Source organism: Plecotus auritus, assembly GCF_963455305.1.
Source record: "Plecotus auritus genome assembly, chromosome: 10".
NCBI lineage: Eukaryota > Metazoa > Chordata > Mammalia > Chiroptera > Vespertilionidae > Plecotus > Plecotus auritus.
Genome location: NC_137785.1, coordinates 28,566,454 through 28,586,800, shown reverse-complemented (window position 1 = coordinate 28,586,800; position 20,347 = coordinate 28,566,454). Strand labels below are relative to the sequence as shown.

The 20,347-nt window shown below is 42.5% G+C and overlaps 1 protein-coding gene across 4 annotated transcripts in view; it reads left to right on the top strand.

The window, feature by feature from the left end:
- CEP89 (centrosomal protein 89) overlaps positions 1 to 20,347 on the top strand; it is a 71,545-nt gene that overhangs the window by 27,185 nt on the left and 24,013 nt on the right. For 3 of the 4 annotated variants that reach the window (XM_080644400.1, XM_080644403.1, XM_080644402.1), the window contains 6 exons: positions 3,227 to 3,445; positions 5,325 to 5,470; positions 11,762 to 11,812; positions 11,979 to 12,062; positions 14,589 to 14,692; positions 16,581 to 16,696. In XM_080644400.1, the coding sequence (XP_080500526.1) occupies positions 3,227 to 3,445; positions 5,325 to 5,470; positions 11,762 to 11,812; positions 11,979 to 12,062; positions 14,589 to 14,692; positions 16,581 to 16,696 (720 nt within the window). The remainder of the gene's footprint in view (positions 1 to 3,226; positions 3,446 to 5,324; positions 5,471 to 11,761; positions 11,813 to 11,978; positions 12,063 to 14,588; positions 14,693 to 16,580; positions 16,697 to 20,347) is intronic. The other variant, XM_080644401.1, reaches the window with a different exon arrangement.

The following is a 20,347-nucleotide window of genomic DNA, read 5'->3' as shown; positions in this document are numbered from 1 at the left end:
TTAAAGAACACCCTTCAGCATTTCATGTAATCCTGGTTTGGTGGTGATGAACTTCTTTAGCTTTTTCTTGTCTGTGAAGCTCTTTATCTGACCTTCAATTCTGAATGATAGCTTTGCTGGGTAGAGTAATCTTGGTTGTAGGTTCTTGCTGTTCATCACTTTGAATATTTCTTGCCACTCCCTTCTGGCCTGCATAGTTTCTGCCAAGAAATCAGCTGACAGTTGTATGGGTGCTCCCTTGTAGGTAACTAACCGTTTTTCTCTTGCTGCTTTCAAGATTCTCTCTTTGTCTTTTGCCCTTGGCATTTTAATTATGATGTGTCTTGGTGTGGTCCTCTTTGGATTCCTCTTGTATGGGGTTCTGTGTGCTTCCTGAACTTGTAAGTCTATTTCTTTCACCAGGTAGGGAAAGTTTTCTGTCATTATTTCTTCTAATAGGTTTTCAATATTTTGCTCTTTCTCTTCTTCTGGCACCCCAATAATTCGGATGTTGGTACGCTTAAAGTTGTCCCAGAGGCTCCTTACACTATCTTCATATTTTTGGATTCTTTTTTTCTTTTTGTTTTTCTGGTTGGGTGTTTTTTGTTTCCTCATATTTCAGATCTTGGGGTCCTTTGATCTACAGTTGAATTTCTGTATATTCTTTATTTCAGACAGTGTATGCTTAATTTCTGATTGGTCCTTTTTCATTTTTTTGGCATTCTCATTAAGGTCCTTGAAGGTCTCACTAAGCTCCTCAGAGGTCTCATCAAGTTTCTCGGCGGTTTTTAGAAGATTCTTGAGTAACCTTATAAATGTGGTTCTGAACTCTATGTCGTCCATTAGTTTGCTTTCCTCCATTTCTCTCATTCGTGACATGTTTCTTTGTCTCCGCATTTTGCTGCTTCCTTTTGTTGATGGAGTGGCTTTGTGTGGTAGGTGACCTATAGGGGCCAGTAGCTCAGCCTCCCCAATCACCTGAGGTGGACGCCTTTGGTACACCCCTTTGTGGGCTGAGTGCAAAGTCTTGCTGTAGTTAAGCCTTGATTGCTGTTGGTACACTGGGAGGAATTGACCTCCAGGCCAATTGGCTGTGAGGACTCGCTGTGTCTATAATGGAAGAACTGCTGCGCTGGAGACACGCTTATGGTGCAGGACTTGTTTCAGTGGGGCTTTGGTGCTCACTGAGTCTGCCTCTTGAATGTATCACTTATGGATGTGAGGAGTTGAAATCTGGTGTCTCACACTGACCACTAGGTACACTGGCTTCTGGATCTCCAATGGGGTGCAGGTCAGCTACTGTCTGAGGCCACCCAGCAGGAGCTACAGCGCCAACTACAGTTTTCTCCTCTTTGCTTGGGGTTTGGAGGTTTTGGAGCTGTCTGACCCGGGCTGCAAGTTTGCTAGGTTAAGCTGCGATAGGGCAGGCCATTCATATGCTAAAGCCGCTGTTTGGAGCTTGGGTGGGTTCGTAGATTGTGCAGGGCGGGGTCTCAGGGTGTGACTAGGCTAGGGCGTGGCAAACAGTGATGGCTGCCAGTAAGCTGGCTCTGCGTCTCCGACTGTGTCCCTGCGTCCTGTGCCCCAGCACAATAAACAATTGTTCCTGCGCGCAGCCCTGCAAGCAAGCCTCCCTCACTTTCCGACCCCACGGCAGACAGTCCAGCTTCTCCCCGTAGGAGTTTGGGTCCCCCGCGTCTCCCCAGAAAGGAGTTCAGAGTAATCGGGAGCTTATCTCCCTTCGGGTTGAAAACAGCAGCGCTCCTAGATGCCCGTTGCCAGCCCAATTCGCACGTCTCCGTACCTCAGCTTTTCAGCGCTTGTGCACCCCTCAATGCTGTTTGCTCTTTCCTTCTAGTTGTAGAACTTCCACTCAGCCAGCTTTCCGGTGGTTCTGGGTGATAGATGTTTTGTCTTTTAGTTGTAGTTTTGAAATTGTGCGAGGCAGCAGTTTAGGTGTTTACCTACGCCGCCATCTTGGATTGTTCTTCTTCAACCTATTCTCAATTGTTTTCTTTCTGATCCCTTATGGTTCCCCTCTTGTTCTGTGTAGCTGTGGAGTTACTCATTTCTTAGTCTTTCCTTCATGTTTTAAGGACTGGATATATGCGTATCAGGGTCAGAAGGTGTTATCTAGAGTCACCAGTCCCCTCCCTAGCTTTTGCCTGTCCCCTGGGGTGTGTGCTGAATCTACTGTATGGAGCCATCAGCCGCCCCCTCCCCCGCTTGTCTATCCACAGAAGCTCTGCTTCTGTTTCCACCTCCATTTGGAGGTGTGCCCTGGCCAGGGAGCCCATTGTAGTTTTCACCTTTTTTGAGCTCTGTGAGCATCGCTCTGTTTTCTTCCCATCTTTCCTTTTTCTTTTTAATATATTTTTAGTGATTTCAGAGAGGGAGAGAGAAACATCAATGATGAGAGAGAATCATTGATCGCTGCCTCCTGCATGTCCCCTACTGGGGATCCAGCCCACATTGTGGGCATGTGCCCTTGACCGGAATCGAACTTGGGACCCTTCAATCTGCAGGCTATGGCTCTGTCCACTGAGCCAAACGCGCTAGGGCTTTCCCATCTTTCTTAAAATCCTTTGTGATCTCTGGTTTTCTTCTCTCCATGGTGCTGTCAGGTACTGCCCACATCCTGGTGGCTCCCCTCTGTTTCAGCTGAGGCTGCCTTCTGAGCTTTGGGCCTGTGTCCTAATTTGAGCTTAGCTTCTTTTGCTCCACTTGTTTCCTTGTCTGGCTAAGTGTCTTCCCAACAGCAGATCTTGATTTGCCCCTCCCTGTTGAGTCCTGTGGGGCTTTAGCCCCTGAGTCTTTCTCTCATAGATCCCTTCTCTGTTCCCATTGTAGTGCTGCCCTCAGAGCTCCTCTGGGATGGGCCTCATCCCTTCCCTTTCTTTACTGCTGCCTGAGGGATTCATCTGAGAGTAGAACCTCTTCTTTTCACACCTCTGCCTAAAAGCCTTCCTGGTTCCTGGTGGCCTCCACTCTGCATATTACAATATGCAAGCGCCTCCCCTGATCCCTGCTTCCCCCTCTGTCACCTCTCTTCTGTCATCCACTGTGGTCTCATCAGACCACTCATTCTTTCTTGTGCAGGCCATTCTCTTTCCCAGGAGCAAAGAGGATAACATGAGGGCTGACACAAAGTAGTTGCTAACATGGTTTTTCAAATGAAGTCTCATGTAATTTTGATGTAAAATTGTAAATGACAATATTTTAAAACGTTTTCCTTATACTTTTTCAGATATAACTGGTAAAACACGTCAACGATGTATAGAAATAACCAAAGAAAAGTATGAGGAATTAAAAGAAGAAAATTTGCATCTGAACACAACAAACCAAACCCTTACTCTTGAACTTAACATAGTAAAACAAGCAATGAAAGAACTACAATTAAAATTTAAGAGAATAGTAAAAGAAAATGGAAAGCTGAAAGAGGCTGAGAAAGCATCCTCTAAGGAAGGTGGGGACAACTACAGTTTTTTAATTAAAGGAACAAACAGGACTTAACTCATTTTCTTATTTTGAGAGTTAATATTTTAGGTTGTAATATTTGTTGATTTTAATGTTGATATTTTGTTATAATATTCTTTTGTGAATATCCATATACTTGTTGAAATTTGACTTTATCTGCTATTTCATTATTATTGTAATGCTAAAGAAATTCCTACTTCTGGGTTTGGTGCTTAGGAAAGTAACTTTACATATATTTCGTATCAGTTTTCATCTCATTGAACAGATATAAAAGTGCATTTTCACCACATATTTACCAATAATGAGGATTATATTTTTCTTGCTAATTTGATAGGCAAAAAAAGGAATCCCATTTTAAATTGTATTTGTCTTATTATCAGTGAGCTTGGATATTTTTTGCATATCTTTGCATATCATTTTCTTTTTCTTTTATAAATTTTCCCACTTTAACAAACATGTTTTTATTTATTTTAGAGAAAGAGGAAGGGAGAGGGAGAGATCAAAACATAAACATTGAGACCTAGCAGGTTTGGCTCAGTGGATAGAGCGTTGTCCCGCAGTCTGAGGATCACAGTTTGATTTTGGTCAAGGGCACATACCTGGGTTGCAGGTTCAGTCCCCAGCCCTGGTCAGGACACGTGCAGTAGGCAACCAATGGATGTGGCTTTCCCCCTCCCTTCCACTCTCTAAAAATCAATGAAAAATCCTCGGGTGAAGATTAGCAACAACAAAAAAAGATCAATAAAATATAAAAAACATAAACATCTATTGGTCGCCTCCTGCACTCTCCCTACTGGCGATCCAGCCCGGCCAGGGCTGCATTATATTCTTTATTCATGATTCTAATGTCAACCCCTTAACAATAGTACGGTTGTCTACGCTAAGAAATTAACATTGGTATGTTACTTTTTTTTTTTTTAATTCTCACCTGAGGATATGTTTTTATTGATTTGAGAGAGAGAGAGAGAGAGAGAGAGAGAGAGAGAGAGAAGAGAGAGAGAAACATCGATGTGAGAGAGAAACATCAATTGGTTGTCTCCCATACACACCCTGACTGGGGACCAAACTCACAACCTAGGTATGTGCCCTGACTGCATCCTTTTGGTACATTGGATGACACTCCAATCAACTGAGCCACAATGGCCAGGGCTAAATTTTCCGACTTTAAATTGAGATTTCTGGCTTTTTCTCATTGTTTTGTAGGAGCTCCTTGTGTATTAAGGATGTTAGCCTTTGTCATGTATGTAATATTTTCTCAGTTTGTTGATAATTTAAATCTAAAGGATATTTTTCTTTTATGGCTTATGCCCTGGGTGTCAAGTCCTTTTTATCTCTCAGGTTATACATATATTCACTGATTTTGTCTCTATACATCTATTTATATAAGGCTAATATTATTGCCTGAAGAAAGATTATATCATTTTCTTCATATAGACCTTGTATATTTCTTGTCTTAGTCACACTTATTTCCAGATACTTTACATTATTTATGTTATTTATTTGTGAGATCTATTTTCTATTAATTTTTCTAATATTTGGGAAACTTATTTTAATAAGTTTTCCATTTATACTATATGATTTGCAAGACAAGTATTTATATATCATTGGAAACAATGACTTTTCCTTTTCAATCTAAAGTTTTTATTTTACCTTAATTAGTTGTACATGTAAAAATTTCCACAAACTTCCAAAATGTTGACTATTTAGTGTTAAAAAACTTAGAAACTTTTATTCATTTGAACCTGTATATTTGTAATTCACTGCCTCTGTGAGCCCAAAAGGGAATAAAAGGCAGATGGTTAGCAATTTATATAAAATCTTAATCTATTTGATACACGTTATTAGAGTATAATATTAATTTTTTTCAGTAGTTGCTGCACCTGAATTACTTTATCTAAGAAAACAAGCTCAAGAACTGGTGGATGAAAATGATGGTTTGAAAATGACTGTCCATCGTTTGAATGTAGAACTAAGCAGATATCAAACAAAATTCAGGCATTTATCGAAGGAAGAGGTAATGTTTCCAATTAAGAAAAATCAACCAATGGATGTGGCTTTCCAGATTTCAGATTTTTTTTTTAGCCTTTCAAGTTGAATTGAGCGATTCATATTTATTACAATTTGTCATAAAAATATACATACAAAGCACAGCATGTCTAGGGACCTTTCTATTTCCTTCTCCCCTCAACCTCCTTTCTTCCTTTCCTCCCTTCCTTCCCTCTTTTTTTTTTTTTTAATATGTCTTTATTGATTTCAGAGAGGAAGGGAGAGGGAGAGAGATAGAAACATCAATGATGAGAGAGAATCATTGATTGGCTGCCTCCTGCACGCCCCCACTGGGGGATCGAGCCCGCAACCCGGGCATGTGTCCTTGACCAGAATCAAACCCGGGGACATTCATTCCACAGGCCGACACTCTGTCCACTGAGCCAGACCAGCTAGGGCTCCATTCTAAGTCTTGTTCCTCAAGTTAGAACTGTAATTTATCAGTGCACTGACTCTCAAAAGAAGACAGACTAATTTATACAGACCCCAAATCACCTAACTCTAGTCAGTGGGACTTGCATTCATGAGTCCCACACAGGTTTATAGCAAACAAGAAACAGTTTTTAAATGAGCTCAGAAGTACACCCCCAAACTCCAAAGCTGTATACCCCGGCTCAGCACAAAGGGAGCACACAAAAATGGCCATCTCCCACTTTTTCCCTGAAAGAGGTATAACTGCATACTTTCCTGACAGCTGCCTGAGGGTCTGACTTCTAATCATCCTGCGTCTAGGTGCTGACTGCAGTCCCCTCATTGGGACACAGTGGGTCTACTCTCCCTGAAAATCAATGAAAAAATACCCTTGGGTGAGGATTAACAAAAAAATATATAAAATAAAGAGACCCACACCAAAACACATTATCTTTAACCTTTATACTAGAGGTATGATTTACCCACCATCATTACAATATTGGAGTATTTTGAATTTAACTATATATTTACCTTTACCAGTGAGTTTTATACTTTCATGATTTTGTTACTAATTAGTACCTATTCTTTTCAGCTTGAAGAACTCCAATTTTAAAAAACGTATTTCTTTTATTGATTTCAAAGAGGAAGAGAGAGTGAACATAGGAACATCAATAAGAGAGAATCATTGATTGGCTGCTCCTGCACACCCCCTACAGGGGATTGAGCCCACAACCTGTGCATATGCCCTGATAGGGAATTGAACTGTGACCTCCTGGTTCATAGGTCAACGCTCAACCACTCAGCCACACTTATCTTAAATTGTCAAAAGGTAAAAGGAACACGCAAAAATGGCCATCTCCCACTTGGAGTCAGTGAGTTTCCAAGAGAGAATCTTAAAAATAGAAAGAGAAAACGTTCTTCACATACAAGGGAATCGCCGTAAGACTATAAGTGGATTTTTCAGCAGAAACTGCAGGCCACAACGGAGGAGGATGATCTATTCAAAGTGCTGAAAGAAAAAATTCTGCCAACTAAGAATAGTCTACCTGGAAAAGTTGTCCTTCAGAACTGAGATAAAGAGTTTTCCAGACAAACAAAATTCAGAGGAGTTCATCACCAGCTGACCAGCCTTACAAGAAATATTAAAAGGAATTCTTCAATGCCCAGCCAGTGTTGCTTAGTGGTTGAGCGTTGACCTATGAACCAGGAGGTCAAAGTTCGATTCCCTGTCAGGGCATATGCACAGGTTGCAGGCTCAATCCCCTGTAGGGAGTGTGCAGGAGCAGCCAATCAATGATTCTCTCTTATTGATGTTTCTATGTTCCCTCTCTCTTCCTCTTTGAAATCAATAAAAAATGTTGTGTTTGTTTTTTTTTTTGTTTTTTTGGTTGTTTTTTGGTTGTTTGTTTTTTAAATAAATCTTTATTGTTCAGATTATTACAGGTGTTCCTCTTTTTTTTCCCCCCATATCTCCCCTCCACCTGATTCCCCACCCCACCCCATGCCCTTACCCCCTGTCTTCATCCATAGGTGTAAGATTTTTGTCCAATCTCTTCCCGAACCCCTCACACCCTCTTTCCCCTGAGAATTGTCAGTCCACTCCCTCTCTATGTCCCTGATTCTATTATATTCATCAGTCCATTCTGTTTATCAGATTTTTTATTCACTTGATTTTTAGATTCACTTGTTGGTAGGTATGTATTTGTTGTCATTTTGTTGTTCATAATTTTTATCTTTACCTTTTTCTTCTTCTTCCTCTTCTTAAAGAACACCCTTCAGCATTTCATGTAATCCTGGTTTGGTGGTGATGAACTTCTTTAGCTTTTTCTTGTCTGTGAAGCTCTTTATCTGACCTTCAATTCTGAATGATAGCTTTGCTGGGTAGAGTAATCTTGGTTGTAGGTTCTTGCTGTTCATCACTTTGAATATTTCTTGCCACTCCCTTCTGGCCTGCATAGTTTCTGCCAAGAAATCAGCTGACAGTCGTATGGGTGCTCCCTTGTAGGTAACTAACCGTTTTTCTCTTGCTGCTTTCAAGATTCTCTCTTTGTCTTTTGCCCTTGGCATTTTAATTATGATGTGTCTTGGTGTGGTCCTCTTTGGATTCCTTTTGTTTGGGGTTCTGTGTGCTTCCTGTACTTGTAAGTCTATTTCTTTCACCAGGTAGGGTAAGTTTTCTGTCATTATTTCTTTTAATAGGTTTTCAATATTTTGCTCTCTCTCTTCTTCTGGCACCCCAATAATTCGGATGTTGGTACGCTTAAAGTTGTCCCAGAGGCTCCTTACACTATCTTCATATTTTTGGATTCTTTTTTTCTTTTTGTTTTTCTGGTTGGGTGTTTTTTGTTTCCTCATATTTCAGATCTTGGGGTCCTTTGATCTACAGTTGAATTTCTGTATATTCTTTATTTCAGACAGTGTATGCTTAATTTCTGATTGGTCCTTTTTCATTTTTTTGGCATTCTCATTAAGGTTCTTGAAGGTCTCACTAAGCTCCTCGGAGGTCTCATCAAGTTTCTCGGCAGTTTTTGGAAGATTCTTGAGTAACCTTATAAATGTGGTTCTGAACTCTATGCCGTCCAGTAGTTTGCTTTCCTCCATTTCTCTCATTCGTGACATGTTTCTTTGTCTTCGCATTTTGCTGCTTCCCTGTGTTGATGGAGTGGTTTTCTTTGGTAGGTGACCTATAGGGGCCAATACTCAGCCTCCCCAATCACCTGAGGTGGACACTCTTGGTGCACCCCTTTGTGGGCTGAGTGCAAAGTCTTGGTGTAGATAAGCCTTGATTGCTGTTGGTACACTGGGAGGAATTGACCTCCAGGCCGCTGTGTCTATAATGGAATAATTGCTGTGCTGGAGACACACTTATGGTGCAGGACTTGTTTCTGTGGGGCTTTGGTGCTCACTGAGTCTGCCTCTTGAATGTGTCACTTATGGATGTGAGGAGTTGAAATCTGGTGTCGTCTCACACTGACCACTAGATACACTGGCTTCTGGATCTCCAATGGGGTGCAGGTCAGCTACTGTCTGAGGCCACCCAGCAGGAGCTACAGCGCGAACTACAGTTTTCTCCTCTTTGCTTGGGGTTTGGAGGTTTTGGAGCTGTCTGACCAGAGCTGCAGTTTGTTTGGTTAAGCTGTGATAGGGCAGACCATTTATATGCAAAAGCTGCTGCGTGGAGCTTGGGTGGGTTTGTAGGTTGTGCGGGGCAGGGTCTCAGGGAGTCACTAGGCTAGGGCATGGCAAACAGCGATGGCTGCCAGTCAGCCATCTCTGCGTCTCCGTGTTTCCAAGGCCCTGCGTCCTGCGCCCTAGTGCAGTAAACAATGATTGCTGCGCACACCTCTGCAAGAAAGTCACCCTCATTTTCCGACCTGATGGCAAACAGTCCAGCTTCTCCCCGTAAGAGTTTGGGTCCCCAGTGTCTCCCCAGAAACTGGAGTTCAGAGTAATCAGGAGCTTGTCTCCCTTCTGGTTGAAAAAAGCAGCGCATCCAGTCGCCCGCCACCAGCCCGATTTGCGCGCCTCCGTACCTCAGCTTTTCAACACTTGTGCATGTCTCAATGCTTTTTTCTCTTTCCTTCTAGTTGTAGAACTTCCACTCAGCCAGTTTTCCTGTGGTTCTGGGTGATAGACGTTTTGTCTCTTAGTTGTAGTTTTGAAATCGTTGTGCGAGGCAGCAGTTTAGGTGTTTACCTATGCCGCCATCTTGGTTCTCCCCAAAAATATGTTTTTAAAAAATGGAGTTTTCTTCAAGTTGAAAAGGATAGGTACTAATTAGTAACAAAATCATATGAAAGTATAAAACTCACTGGTAAAGGTAAATATATAGTTAAATTCAATATACTCCAATATTGTAATGATGGTGGGAAATCATACCTCTAGTATAAAGGTTAAAGACAAAAGTATCCAAAATAACTACATAATAATTTGTTAATGGATAAACAATATAAAAAGGTATAAATTATTATATCAAAAACAAAATGTGGGGTGGTGGTAAGAATATAGAGCTTTCTGTGTTTAGTGTGTACTGAGACCCACCAGTGACCCAATGAGGAGAATTGTAGTGAGCATAGAGATACAAGCTGATTAGAAGCTCAAAGTTAAGTTGTTATTAGCTTAAAATGTTAAAAATGTTTTATGCAAGTCTCATGGTAATCACAAAGCAAATACCTAGAATAGATACACAAAAGAGAAAGAGAAAGGAAGAATCAAAGCATACCACTACAGAAAAGCATCAAATCCCAAAGGAAGAGAGCAAGACAGGCAGAAAGGAATTACAAAACGGCTAGCAAACAATGAACAAATAGCAACTAAAAAGGCCATACTTAATTTAAATGAAAGGACTAAATTCTACAATCAAAAGACATAGAGTGGCAGAATGGATAAATGGAAAAAAGACCCAACTATATGCTGCCTACAAAAGACTCACTTCGGCTCTAAGGACAGACTTAGACTGAAAGTGAAAGGATAGAAACATACATTTAATGTAAAGGGAAGCCAAAAAAAGAAGGGGTAACTATGCTTATATCAGACAAAATAGAGTTTAAATCAAAATGGTAAAAGAGACAAAGAAGGTTATTACATAATGGTAAAGGAGTCAATTCATCAAGAGAATATGGTAATTGTAAATATTTATGTACCCAATATCAGAGCACCTAAATATATAAAGCAAATATTAACAACTGAAGGGATAAATAGCAATAATAGTAGGGGACTTCAATACCCCAATAATAGATCATCAAGACGGAAAATCATGAGGAAATACTGGACTTAAACTACATGTTAGATCACACAGACCTAATACAGAACTTTGCATCCAATAGCAGCAGAATACACATTCTTCTCAAGTACACATGAAACATTCTCCAGGATAGATCATGCATTCGGACACAAAAAAAAGTCTTAATAAATTTAAGAATATTGACATATCAAGCATCTTTTCTGACCACAGTGTATGAAATTAATAATCAAGTATAAGAAAATTTACAAATATGTGGACATTGAACAACATGCTACTGAACAACCAGTGGGTCAAAAGAGGAGTAAAAAATACCTTGAAACATGAAAACGGAAAAGAAAAAAGAAATACCTTGAAACAAATGAAAATGGAAGCACGACATGCCAAAACTTATGGGAAGCAGCAAAAGTAGTTCTAAAGGGAAATTTATAGCAATAAATACAAACATTAAAAATAAAGAATAAATAAATAACCTACGTTTACACCTTAAGGAACTTTTTAGAGAAGACTTTTTAACTCAAAGTTAACAGGAGGAATAAAATGAAAATCAGCAGAAATAAATGAAATAGAGACTAAAAAGACAACAGAAAACATCAATGAAACTAAGAGCTGGTTTTTTGAAAAGACAAATACATTTGACTAGCCTTTAGCTAGATTAAGAAAAAAGAAGATGATTCAAATAAAATTAGAAATAAAGAAGAGGCATTAGAACTGATAACACAAAAATACTAAGGGTCATCAGAAACTGTGAACAGTTATACTCCCCAAAATACTACATGGTATTAAAAAAAAAGTTGAACTCATAGAAAATAGGTGAAAGTTGAATACATTCTGTAGATTAGAATATAGTATATCACTGTTGAGTTCTTAATTTTTATGATGGCAGTGTGGTTGAGTAAGTGAAGGTTTTTCTTTTTAGGAAATATACACTGAAATATTACAGGAAAGGAGGCATTTTATCTCAAATTATTCTCAAACATTCCAAAAGAACATTTTCTACACATATAGATATATAGATTGCTGATGCATAGTTGATTAAGAATATCTTAAGGCTTGAAGTTTCAGAAGTATAGTTTAATTTGTCTTCAAAATGTGTTTTGTTCTTAGAGTATAAATATTGAAGGCCTACCATCAAAGGGCCCTATACCACCCTGGTTGGTAAGTAAAAGTTATTTAATTTCAGGCCCATATTTTCTGGGCTATATTTGAATAGCTATTCAAATCCATTCCAAATTAAGTGTATTTTATCATCTTTAAAAAAAATTGCTGATTGTGTTTAGATGTAAGAAATATATTAACCTTCTTTACCAACTGTTACCTTCAGTTGGATATAAAGTACCTGTCACCCTTATTGCTGGCTTATGAAGACCGAATGAAAGAAAAAGACGAGCTCATTTCCACCCTTCAGGTAGGTTGGCAGATGTCAGAAGAGACAAGGTTTATTAAAAAATAAGACAGTTTTAAACTTTGAATACCTATTCAAACATCTAATAGGTACTCAAATGTTTGTTAAAGGAAAGGAGAAAAGAAGGAAGGAATGATGCAGGGTGGGAGGCAGGGAAAGAAGGAAGAGGGGACGCAGGTTGGGAGTGATTGGTGGAGCAGGAGGGGTGGGCACGGTTAGATGGAGTTGGAGGGACAAGGTGGTGCTGCATGGGAAGTTCCCAGACAGGCAGCCCCACATGGGCTGGGGTCTCAGGGTGCAGAGAAGGCAGCAGTGCAAGGTACTTCTTTCCTGATTGTCTGCAGCTGCAAACACCACTGTTAGAAGGGACATTTGGGCAGACTGGGGAAGGTAGCAGGCCAGGGGTGTTTTACGGGGACTTCTTAATTCAGTGAAGAGCTGACCTCAGGGAATTCCAGTTATTGAGCTGTTGGAAACAGTGAGAAAGTGAGGTTTTCATCCTTTTCTGCCTTGTTCACCTCTGTTGGTTTGGGAATGGCTTCTGGCAGTGGAGCTCATTTGAACTGCACAGGAGATCAAGGCTCTGTGGGTGTTGCAGATATGTCCATGCCTTTCCAGGCTGCGTGCCTCTGTTCCCTCATTGAAGTGGCCAAAGAGATCTCTGGAAGCGGAAGGGTCCAGGGAGAGAAGTGTTGGTTTTCCTGGGATCCCCAGCTGGAAGGGTCTCTTAAGAGTCACCAAGCCTTTTCTTATTACACTGTCCTATGTACATGGCCCATGTAATGTAGTTTAAAAAATTATTTTTTAAATATTTATTGATTTTAGAGAAAGAGAGGAAGTGGGGGTGGAGAGAGAGAGAGAGAACGATTTTTGCTGTTCCATTTATGTATGCATTCATTGGTTGATTCTTGTATGTGCGCTGACTGGAAATCAAACCTGGTGGGACAACTGAGCTGACCGGCCAGGGCTGTAATGCAGTTTTGAAAATTTTCTTCTAGAGGACAAATTAATCTTATACTAATGGATGAAATATCCACCCTAATAATTAATAAAATTACTAATTCAGTGCTCTTTCTAAAAGGGGTCAGGAGCTCTGGCCAGGTAGCTTTGTTGGTTGGAGCATCATCCAATACACCAAGGTTTTGTGTTTGTTCCTGGTCAGGCTTATACAAGAAGCAACAATGAATGTATAAATAAGTGGGACATCAAATCAATGTTTCCCTTTCTCTATGAAATCAGTAACTTAAAAAAAAAACATGGGAAACATTTTCTGTAAAGGGCCATTTAGTAAATAATTTAGGCTTTGCAAACCATGCAGTCTGTGTTTTACAACCACTCAGCTCTGCTGTTGTACCATGAAAGCAGCCTTAGACACCCAACAAGTGGGCATGTCTGCAACCCAATAAAACTTTATTTACAGCTGGGCTGGCATGGCTCAGTGGTTGAGCATCGACCTATGAACCAGCTGGTCACGACCTATGAAACTGGTTGAGAGTTTGATCCCCAGTAGGGGGCATGCAGGAGGCAGCCCATCAATAATTCTCTCTCATCGTTGATGTTTCTATCTCTCTCTCTCTCCCTCTCCCTTCCTCTCTGAAATCAATAAAAATTATATTTTTAAAAAAACTTTATTTATAAAACAGGCAACTGGCCTTCAGGCTTTAGTTTGCCTGACCCCTGTTCTGAAAAGAGCCAGTGGACTGCCAGCAAGCGGGAGGTAGCAGAGTTACTTGGCATTGTTTTACGTTTGACAGGTGTAAGCATACATATCTGTTGGTTGGGAGAAGAAAATGTAGAAGCATCCCAGAATAAATATTGGCACCTAGGATTCTCACTGGAGGACAGCACAAGACACTAACGCCGGCCACGGGCTGGCTGTGGAAAGCTGAGATAGAGGAGGCCCAGCAGGAGTGCCACAGGTGTGTGCACACCTGAAACTAATATAAAATAAGATTGGATGTTAGCTGTAATTACGTTTTAAGTGCCACAAACACAGACTTAGGAGTCAAAAACTAAGACCAAGTGACAGTCCTGGAGTTGGGGCTAATGACTGATGAAGCTGTATGGCTTTAGCAGAGGCTCTCTTGTGGTTGTAATGGAGCCAAGTTAGGAGACTCCAGCCCCCACACTGATCTCTTGGAAAGGTCTTATTTTTATCTAAAAAGCTCCATTTTATCCTCCAAAGTCTTTAAACAAAGGAAAAAATTACAGTGTTTACAAGCATCTCTGCTTTTCTTATGACCTTTTTATTTTTCCAAGTATTTGGCAGTTATAGAAAAACGTTATGAAAGTAGGATTTGAATGTTTAAACCCTGAGGTTCAGCTTCCCTTGTGCTCAGCATTGTTTTTATCTCCCGTTTTCTCACGAGACTGAGCTCCTACAGGGCAGCACTTGGTGTCAGCTGCTGTTACTGTGAGACTCGCTAAAAAGCTGTTAGCATTTGATTTTAGCCACAGCAACAGCAGTAGAACTAAGAAATATAGGTATGTGTGCATGTGTGTATTATGTTTACATAAATTTTATTTCAGGAAGAAATGAGAATGTTCAGGATGCGCGTCCAAGAAGTGGTGAAAGAAAATAAAGAATTGCACCAACAGTTAAACAAGAGTGGTCCTGTTACCAGTGAGGAATGGCAAGTAGTGTTGTGTTTCTGATATTTTACTAGTTAAAAACAAAAGATAATGTGAATAAATTTTATTAAATCATCAAATATATTTTCTTTTTTAAAGTAAAATACTTTAAGGGAGAGTTTCTAAGAAATTAATAAGGTATAATGAAACCCTAGTAGTTTATTCTAAACTTGTATTTTAAAGATTACTTTAAAAATTCTAAATAGGTTTTTAAACCTGAACTATATTTACTGTCCCCATTTTTATTTCCTGACATTGTATTTTTCTAGTGCTTTTCCCACCCCAAACCTGTTGGGTCCCACTCTTTCTTAGACTCCTTCGCTCACGGGGCTTTAGCACAGTGAGCCCTAAACACAGCCCTGCCCTGCCCTGTGTGTCTGTGCAGGCCCCGCTCCCTGGCAGCTGAGTGTTGCCTCACTTCCATCCTGTTGCTGATGCTGCTCCCTTTCCCCCCTCAATCCCCCAGCACTCCTAGTCATCCATTAGAGCTGCTCAAAGGGCGCTGGTCAGTAGTTCTTCCTAGAGGCAGAGTTAATTGCTCCCGTGTCTCAGTTTCTGCCCTAGCCTTAAGCACAGGCTGTGTTCTCACACCTATCGCACAGTGGCTTCCTGAGTGTTCCACATCTGTCTCCCTCTCCTCTGTGAGCTCAAGGGCAGGGCCACGTCCTGTTCATCCACACAGCAGCAACAAATGCCTACTCACTGAATTTGAGAATGTAAGTCTTCAAAAGTCTAAAGGGAATATCCATGCAAGACTGAGAAGCAAGAACTATTTAGATATATCTTTTTTGCTTGTATATGCTATGTTTAGTATTTTTTAAAGTATGTCAACATTCCTGAAAAAAATAAAATATTTTCCATATGTGAGATTCGGAAATTTGTAATCGAGTCAATAGCATTCTTACTGGTAGGTCAGTTTTCCTGATTTTATGGTCACTGATGTGCCAGTGGGGACTGGCCTGGAAGCTACTGGATCTTGGTGCACTGTGGCTTCTCCTGTTGAACTTGGATTTTCTTCTGTTGGGTTTCCTAGTGTGTCTTCCTCAAACCCTCCTTGAGTAGCTCCCTGGGAAGCAGGTCAGTGAGACTGGGCCTCACGTGCCTCTAAGAGTCCTCGTGAGAAACTGGAACCTCAGATACTTTCAGGTCATTCGAATGGGAATTTGTGACCATGAAGGTTGCCTTGGGCTGGGGTTAACTTTCCACCATCTGTAAGGAAAGGGTTTGCTTGTGAAATTAGGCTGGGCAGTCCCAGTACAGTTTAAGGAACTGTCCAAAGGCTTTTAACAAAGCTGTTGGTGGTGGGGGTTTTTTGTTTGTTTTTTTGCAAATATGATTATAAGTCAGTATTTTTTAATTAAAATGGGAACTTCCTAAATTCTTTAAACTACTTCATACTGGCTTCAAAATAATCCAGTGGGGGATTGGAGGTTTATGTAGATGAAACAATATTAGCCATTTGATAATTGTTCAAGCTAGGTGTTGTATATATGTGGGAGTTAATTGTTCTGTTCTTACTGCTTTTGTATATGTTTGAAAATTTATATTTTAAAAGTTACTAAGAAATTCATAATTTAAACTTCATACTGTCCTTTCTCCCCATTTAATGCATATGGTGGGGTTGACATGTTAATAACAGGTTTAGCATTAAAACATGTCCAAGTGCAGCAGGAGACAACCAACCGATGTTTCTCTCCCCACTCCCTCCCTTTCTCCCTTCCACTCTCTCTAAAAATCCATGGAAGAAATATCCTTGTGTGAGCATTAACAAAACAAAAAACATGTCCAGATATTCATTCCTACAACATCAATTACTTTCTTTTAGACTCTGACGGTCTCTAACCACTGAGCACCTGAATGGCAGTATTTAATTTTGTAAATCACTTGTAGGCATCGGCTTCAGACTCAGGCGGAATTGGTTTTAGAGGAAAACAGGTTGTTGATAGAGCAGTTGGAGATTCAGCAAAAAAAAGTCAAGGACACCCATCAGGAGCGTCTCCAGGAAGGTGAGCTGTCTTTCCCGTGAGCGATGGCAATGCTGTGATTTTGTCCTGTCATTTTACACTTGTACCCCTCTTTCTGGGAGGGCTCCCCTCTAAATGGAAAATAGAGAAGATGTTTTTTAGCATATAGTTTCCTTTACTGAAATGCAGTTGTTTATGTCACAACATATCCAGCCTTTACCCATAATGCATTGATTGCTTCCTCTTAGGCTCCAGTGTTGCTTTAATTATCCTGTATATTTTATAAGTCAATTGTAGGTGACAACACAAAGATCTGTATCTGACTATTTGTTGAATGAGTAAATAAGTGGTGCTAGTTGGTCTCTAAACAGTTTCTCTGTGCTTTGCCCTTCCTTCAGAAGTGCTGTCAGAGGTTAACTCTATCAGATACTTTCACGAGTGTCCTTCCCCGCCCCTAGGAGCCTCAGTATATACAGCTGGACTTTGAAGTGGGCCAGATTAAGAGTCATTTCTTCCACTTTCATTAAAACCAAAATTTATAAACAAAAAGATAGTGGCATTTTTCCTTTTGTTTTACTGATTTTTCTTTTCCAGTGAAGAACAATATAGAACAGGAGGCCGAAACACAAGCTGTCTTGCGTGAGCCCAAGTAACCCTTCCTTTTTTTCCCTTCCTGTACCCCGATATTGAACCCTCCCCTTTCCACAAGTGGAAGAGTTAAACCAACAGCCTCTCTGCTGCTGCTGAGCTGGAGGCTAGCACTTCACTTGTTTCTGGTAGCCAGGACATGTTGGAAAGTGAGAGCATCTCTCAGCATCCAGCCAAGTTTCCTTCACAGGACATCCCCACGCCCTGGTCTGTGTGCAGCACAGAAGTATGTGTGCCTGCTCTGGCATTATTTGTCCGAAAGGGGAGAGAGTGAATGATGTTGAGCCTCCTATCTTTGCTTTCAAGATTAGAGATGACAGGGAAAATTAATTTCATATTGACTAACAGAACAGATCTGAATAGGTATGATTCTTCTGGTCATGTGGGGCGGGCCAAGCTTTTGGCCTATATGATTCAGTCAACTGCCTATGTTATTTTTCCATTTCCCAGAAATAGCTATTTATTTTGACCAACTAAATGGTTTTATGGAGTGGAAGGGTTTAAAGTTTTATACTATAATACTTCCATGTACTAGTTTCAACAGATGCCCAGGAAGTATCTTATTATTACATACTATGATGTCAAATAGGATGAAGTATTTATGATTTACTTTATATACCGGACATAAAACAAAAACTTAATGAGAAAAGGGAAGAAAAATAATAATTTTTGGTCTTAGTTTGTGTTACTGAATAGAAAGAGTTCATCCACTGAGAATTACAGTTGAGAAAGATTGGCTATCCTATCTAAAAAAAGAGTAATATGCAAATTGACCGTCACTCCAAGACACAAGATGGCCGCCCCCATGTGGTCAAAGATGGATGCCCCCATGTGGATACAGATGGCCGCCACAAGATGGCTGGAAGGGGAGGGCAGTTGTGGGCAGTTGGGGGTGACCAGGCTGGCAGAGGAGGGCAGTTGGGGGGACCAGGCCTGCAGGGGACGGCAGTTGTGGGCGATCAGGCAAGCAGGGAGGGCAGTTAGGGGTGACTGGGCCAGCAGAGGGCAGTTGGGGGAGACCAAGTCAGCAGGGGAGGGCAGTTGGTGGGGAACAGAACTGCAGGGGAGGGCAGTTGGGGGGAACCAGGCCTGCAGTGGAGGGCAGTTTGGGGGGACCAGGCCTGCAGGGGAGGACAGTTGCGGGGGACCTAGACCTGCAGGGGAGGGCAGTTGGGAGGGGACCAGGCCTGTAAGGGAGGATAGTTGGGGGGGACCCAGGCCTGCAGGGGAGGGCAATTGGGGGGGGTCAGGCCAGCAGGTGAGGGCAGTTGGGGGGGACCCAGGCCTGAAAGTGAGGGCAGTTGGGGGGACCAGGCCTGCAGGGGAGGGCAGTTGTGGGTGATCAGGCCAGCAGGGAGGGCAGTTGGGAAAGACCAAGTCAGCAGGGGAGGGCAGTTGGGGGGGAACAGAACTGCAGGAGAGGGCAGTTGGGGGGGGGCCAGGACTGCAGGGGAGGGCAATTGGGGAGGACCAGGCCAGCCAGAGAGGGCAGTTGGGGGGGACCAGGCCTGCAGGGGAGGGCAATTGGGGGGGTCAGGCCAGCAGGTGAGGGCAGTTGGGGGGGACCCAGGCCTGAGGTGAGGGCAGTTGGGGGGGACCAGGCCTGCAGGGGAGGGCAGTTGTGGGTGATCAGGCCAGCAGGGAGGGCAGTTGGGGGGACCAGGCCTGCAGGGGAGGACAGTTGTGGGTGATTAGGCAAGCAGGGAGGGCAGTTAGGGGTGACTGGGCCAGCAGAGGAGGGCAGTTGGGCAAGACCAAGTCAGCAGGGGAGGGCAGTTGGGGGGGAACAGAACTGCAGAGGAGGGCAGTTGGGGGGGACCAGGCCTGCAGGGGAGGGCAGTTGTGGGTGATCAGGCCAGCGGGGAGGGCAGTTAGGGGTGACCGGACCGGTAGAGGATGGCAGTTGCGGGAGACCAGGCCAGCAGGGGAGGGCAGTTGTGGGGGGACCAGGCCTGCAGGGGAGGGCAGTTGGGGGGGACCAGGCCAGCACGGGAGGGCAGTTAGGGGCAATCAGGCTGGCCGGGAAGCAGTTAGGCGTCGATCAGGCTGGCAGTGGAGTGGTTAAGGGGTGATCAGGCTGGCAGGCAGAAGCGGTTAGGGGCAGTCAGGCAGGCAAGTGGTTGGGAGCCAGCAGTCCTGGATTATGAGAGGGATGTCCCAGATTGGAGAGGGTGCAGGCTGGGCTGAGGGAAATCCCACCCCCCCACCCCATGCACGAATTTTGTGCACCGGGCCTCTAGTCTATATATATAAAAGCCCAGCAACCAGTATGGCAGAATGACCAGAATGACCAGTCGCTATGATGCACACTGACCACCAGGCAGCAGACGCTCAACATAGGAGCTGCCCCCTGGTGGTCAGTGTGCTCCCACAGCAGGAGCACCACTCAGCCAGAAGCTGGGTTCACGGCTGGCGAGCACAGCGGAGGTGGCGGGAGCCTCTCCTGCCTCTGTGGCAGTGCTAAGGAGCAGCGAGCCAAGTGGTAAGGAGTGAACAGGTGGGCGGTTAGGAGCGAGGGTTCTGGGATTGCAAGAGGGATATCCGACTGCCGGTTTAGGCCCAATCTGGCCTAAACCGGCAATCAGATATCCCCCAAGGGGTCCCAAATTGTGAGAGGGTGCAGGCCGGGCTGAGGGACGCCCCCCCCCCCATGCACGAATTTCGTGCATTGGGCCTCTAGTTTTATTATAATTGGCACCACCCAGGAGAACGGAAAGCTAATGCTCAAAAGCCTGAACTTGAAGGTTTATGGACAAGGGGTTGTATAGAGCAAAATCACAAGTTACCATGAGTAAGGTCAAGAGTGAGGTAAGGGGCCCTGTTTGGGTAGCTCAGTTGGTTAGAATGTCCTCCCAATATGCCAAAGTGGCAGGTTTGATCTCCGGTCAGGGCACATACAAGAAGCAACCAATGAATGCATAAATAAGTGGAACATCAAATCGATGTTTCTCTCAAATCAACAAATACAATTTTAAAAAGAGTGAGGTAAATAATTTAAGTCTTGAGGTCAGCTTTGAGTCTCTCAGTATGGTTTCATGGGGACAT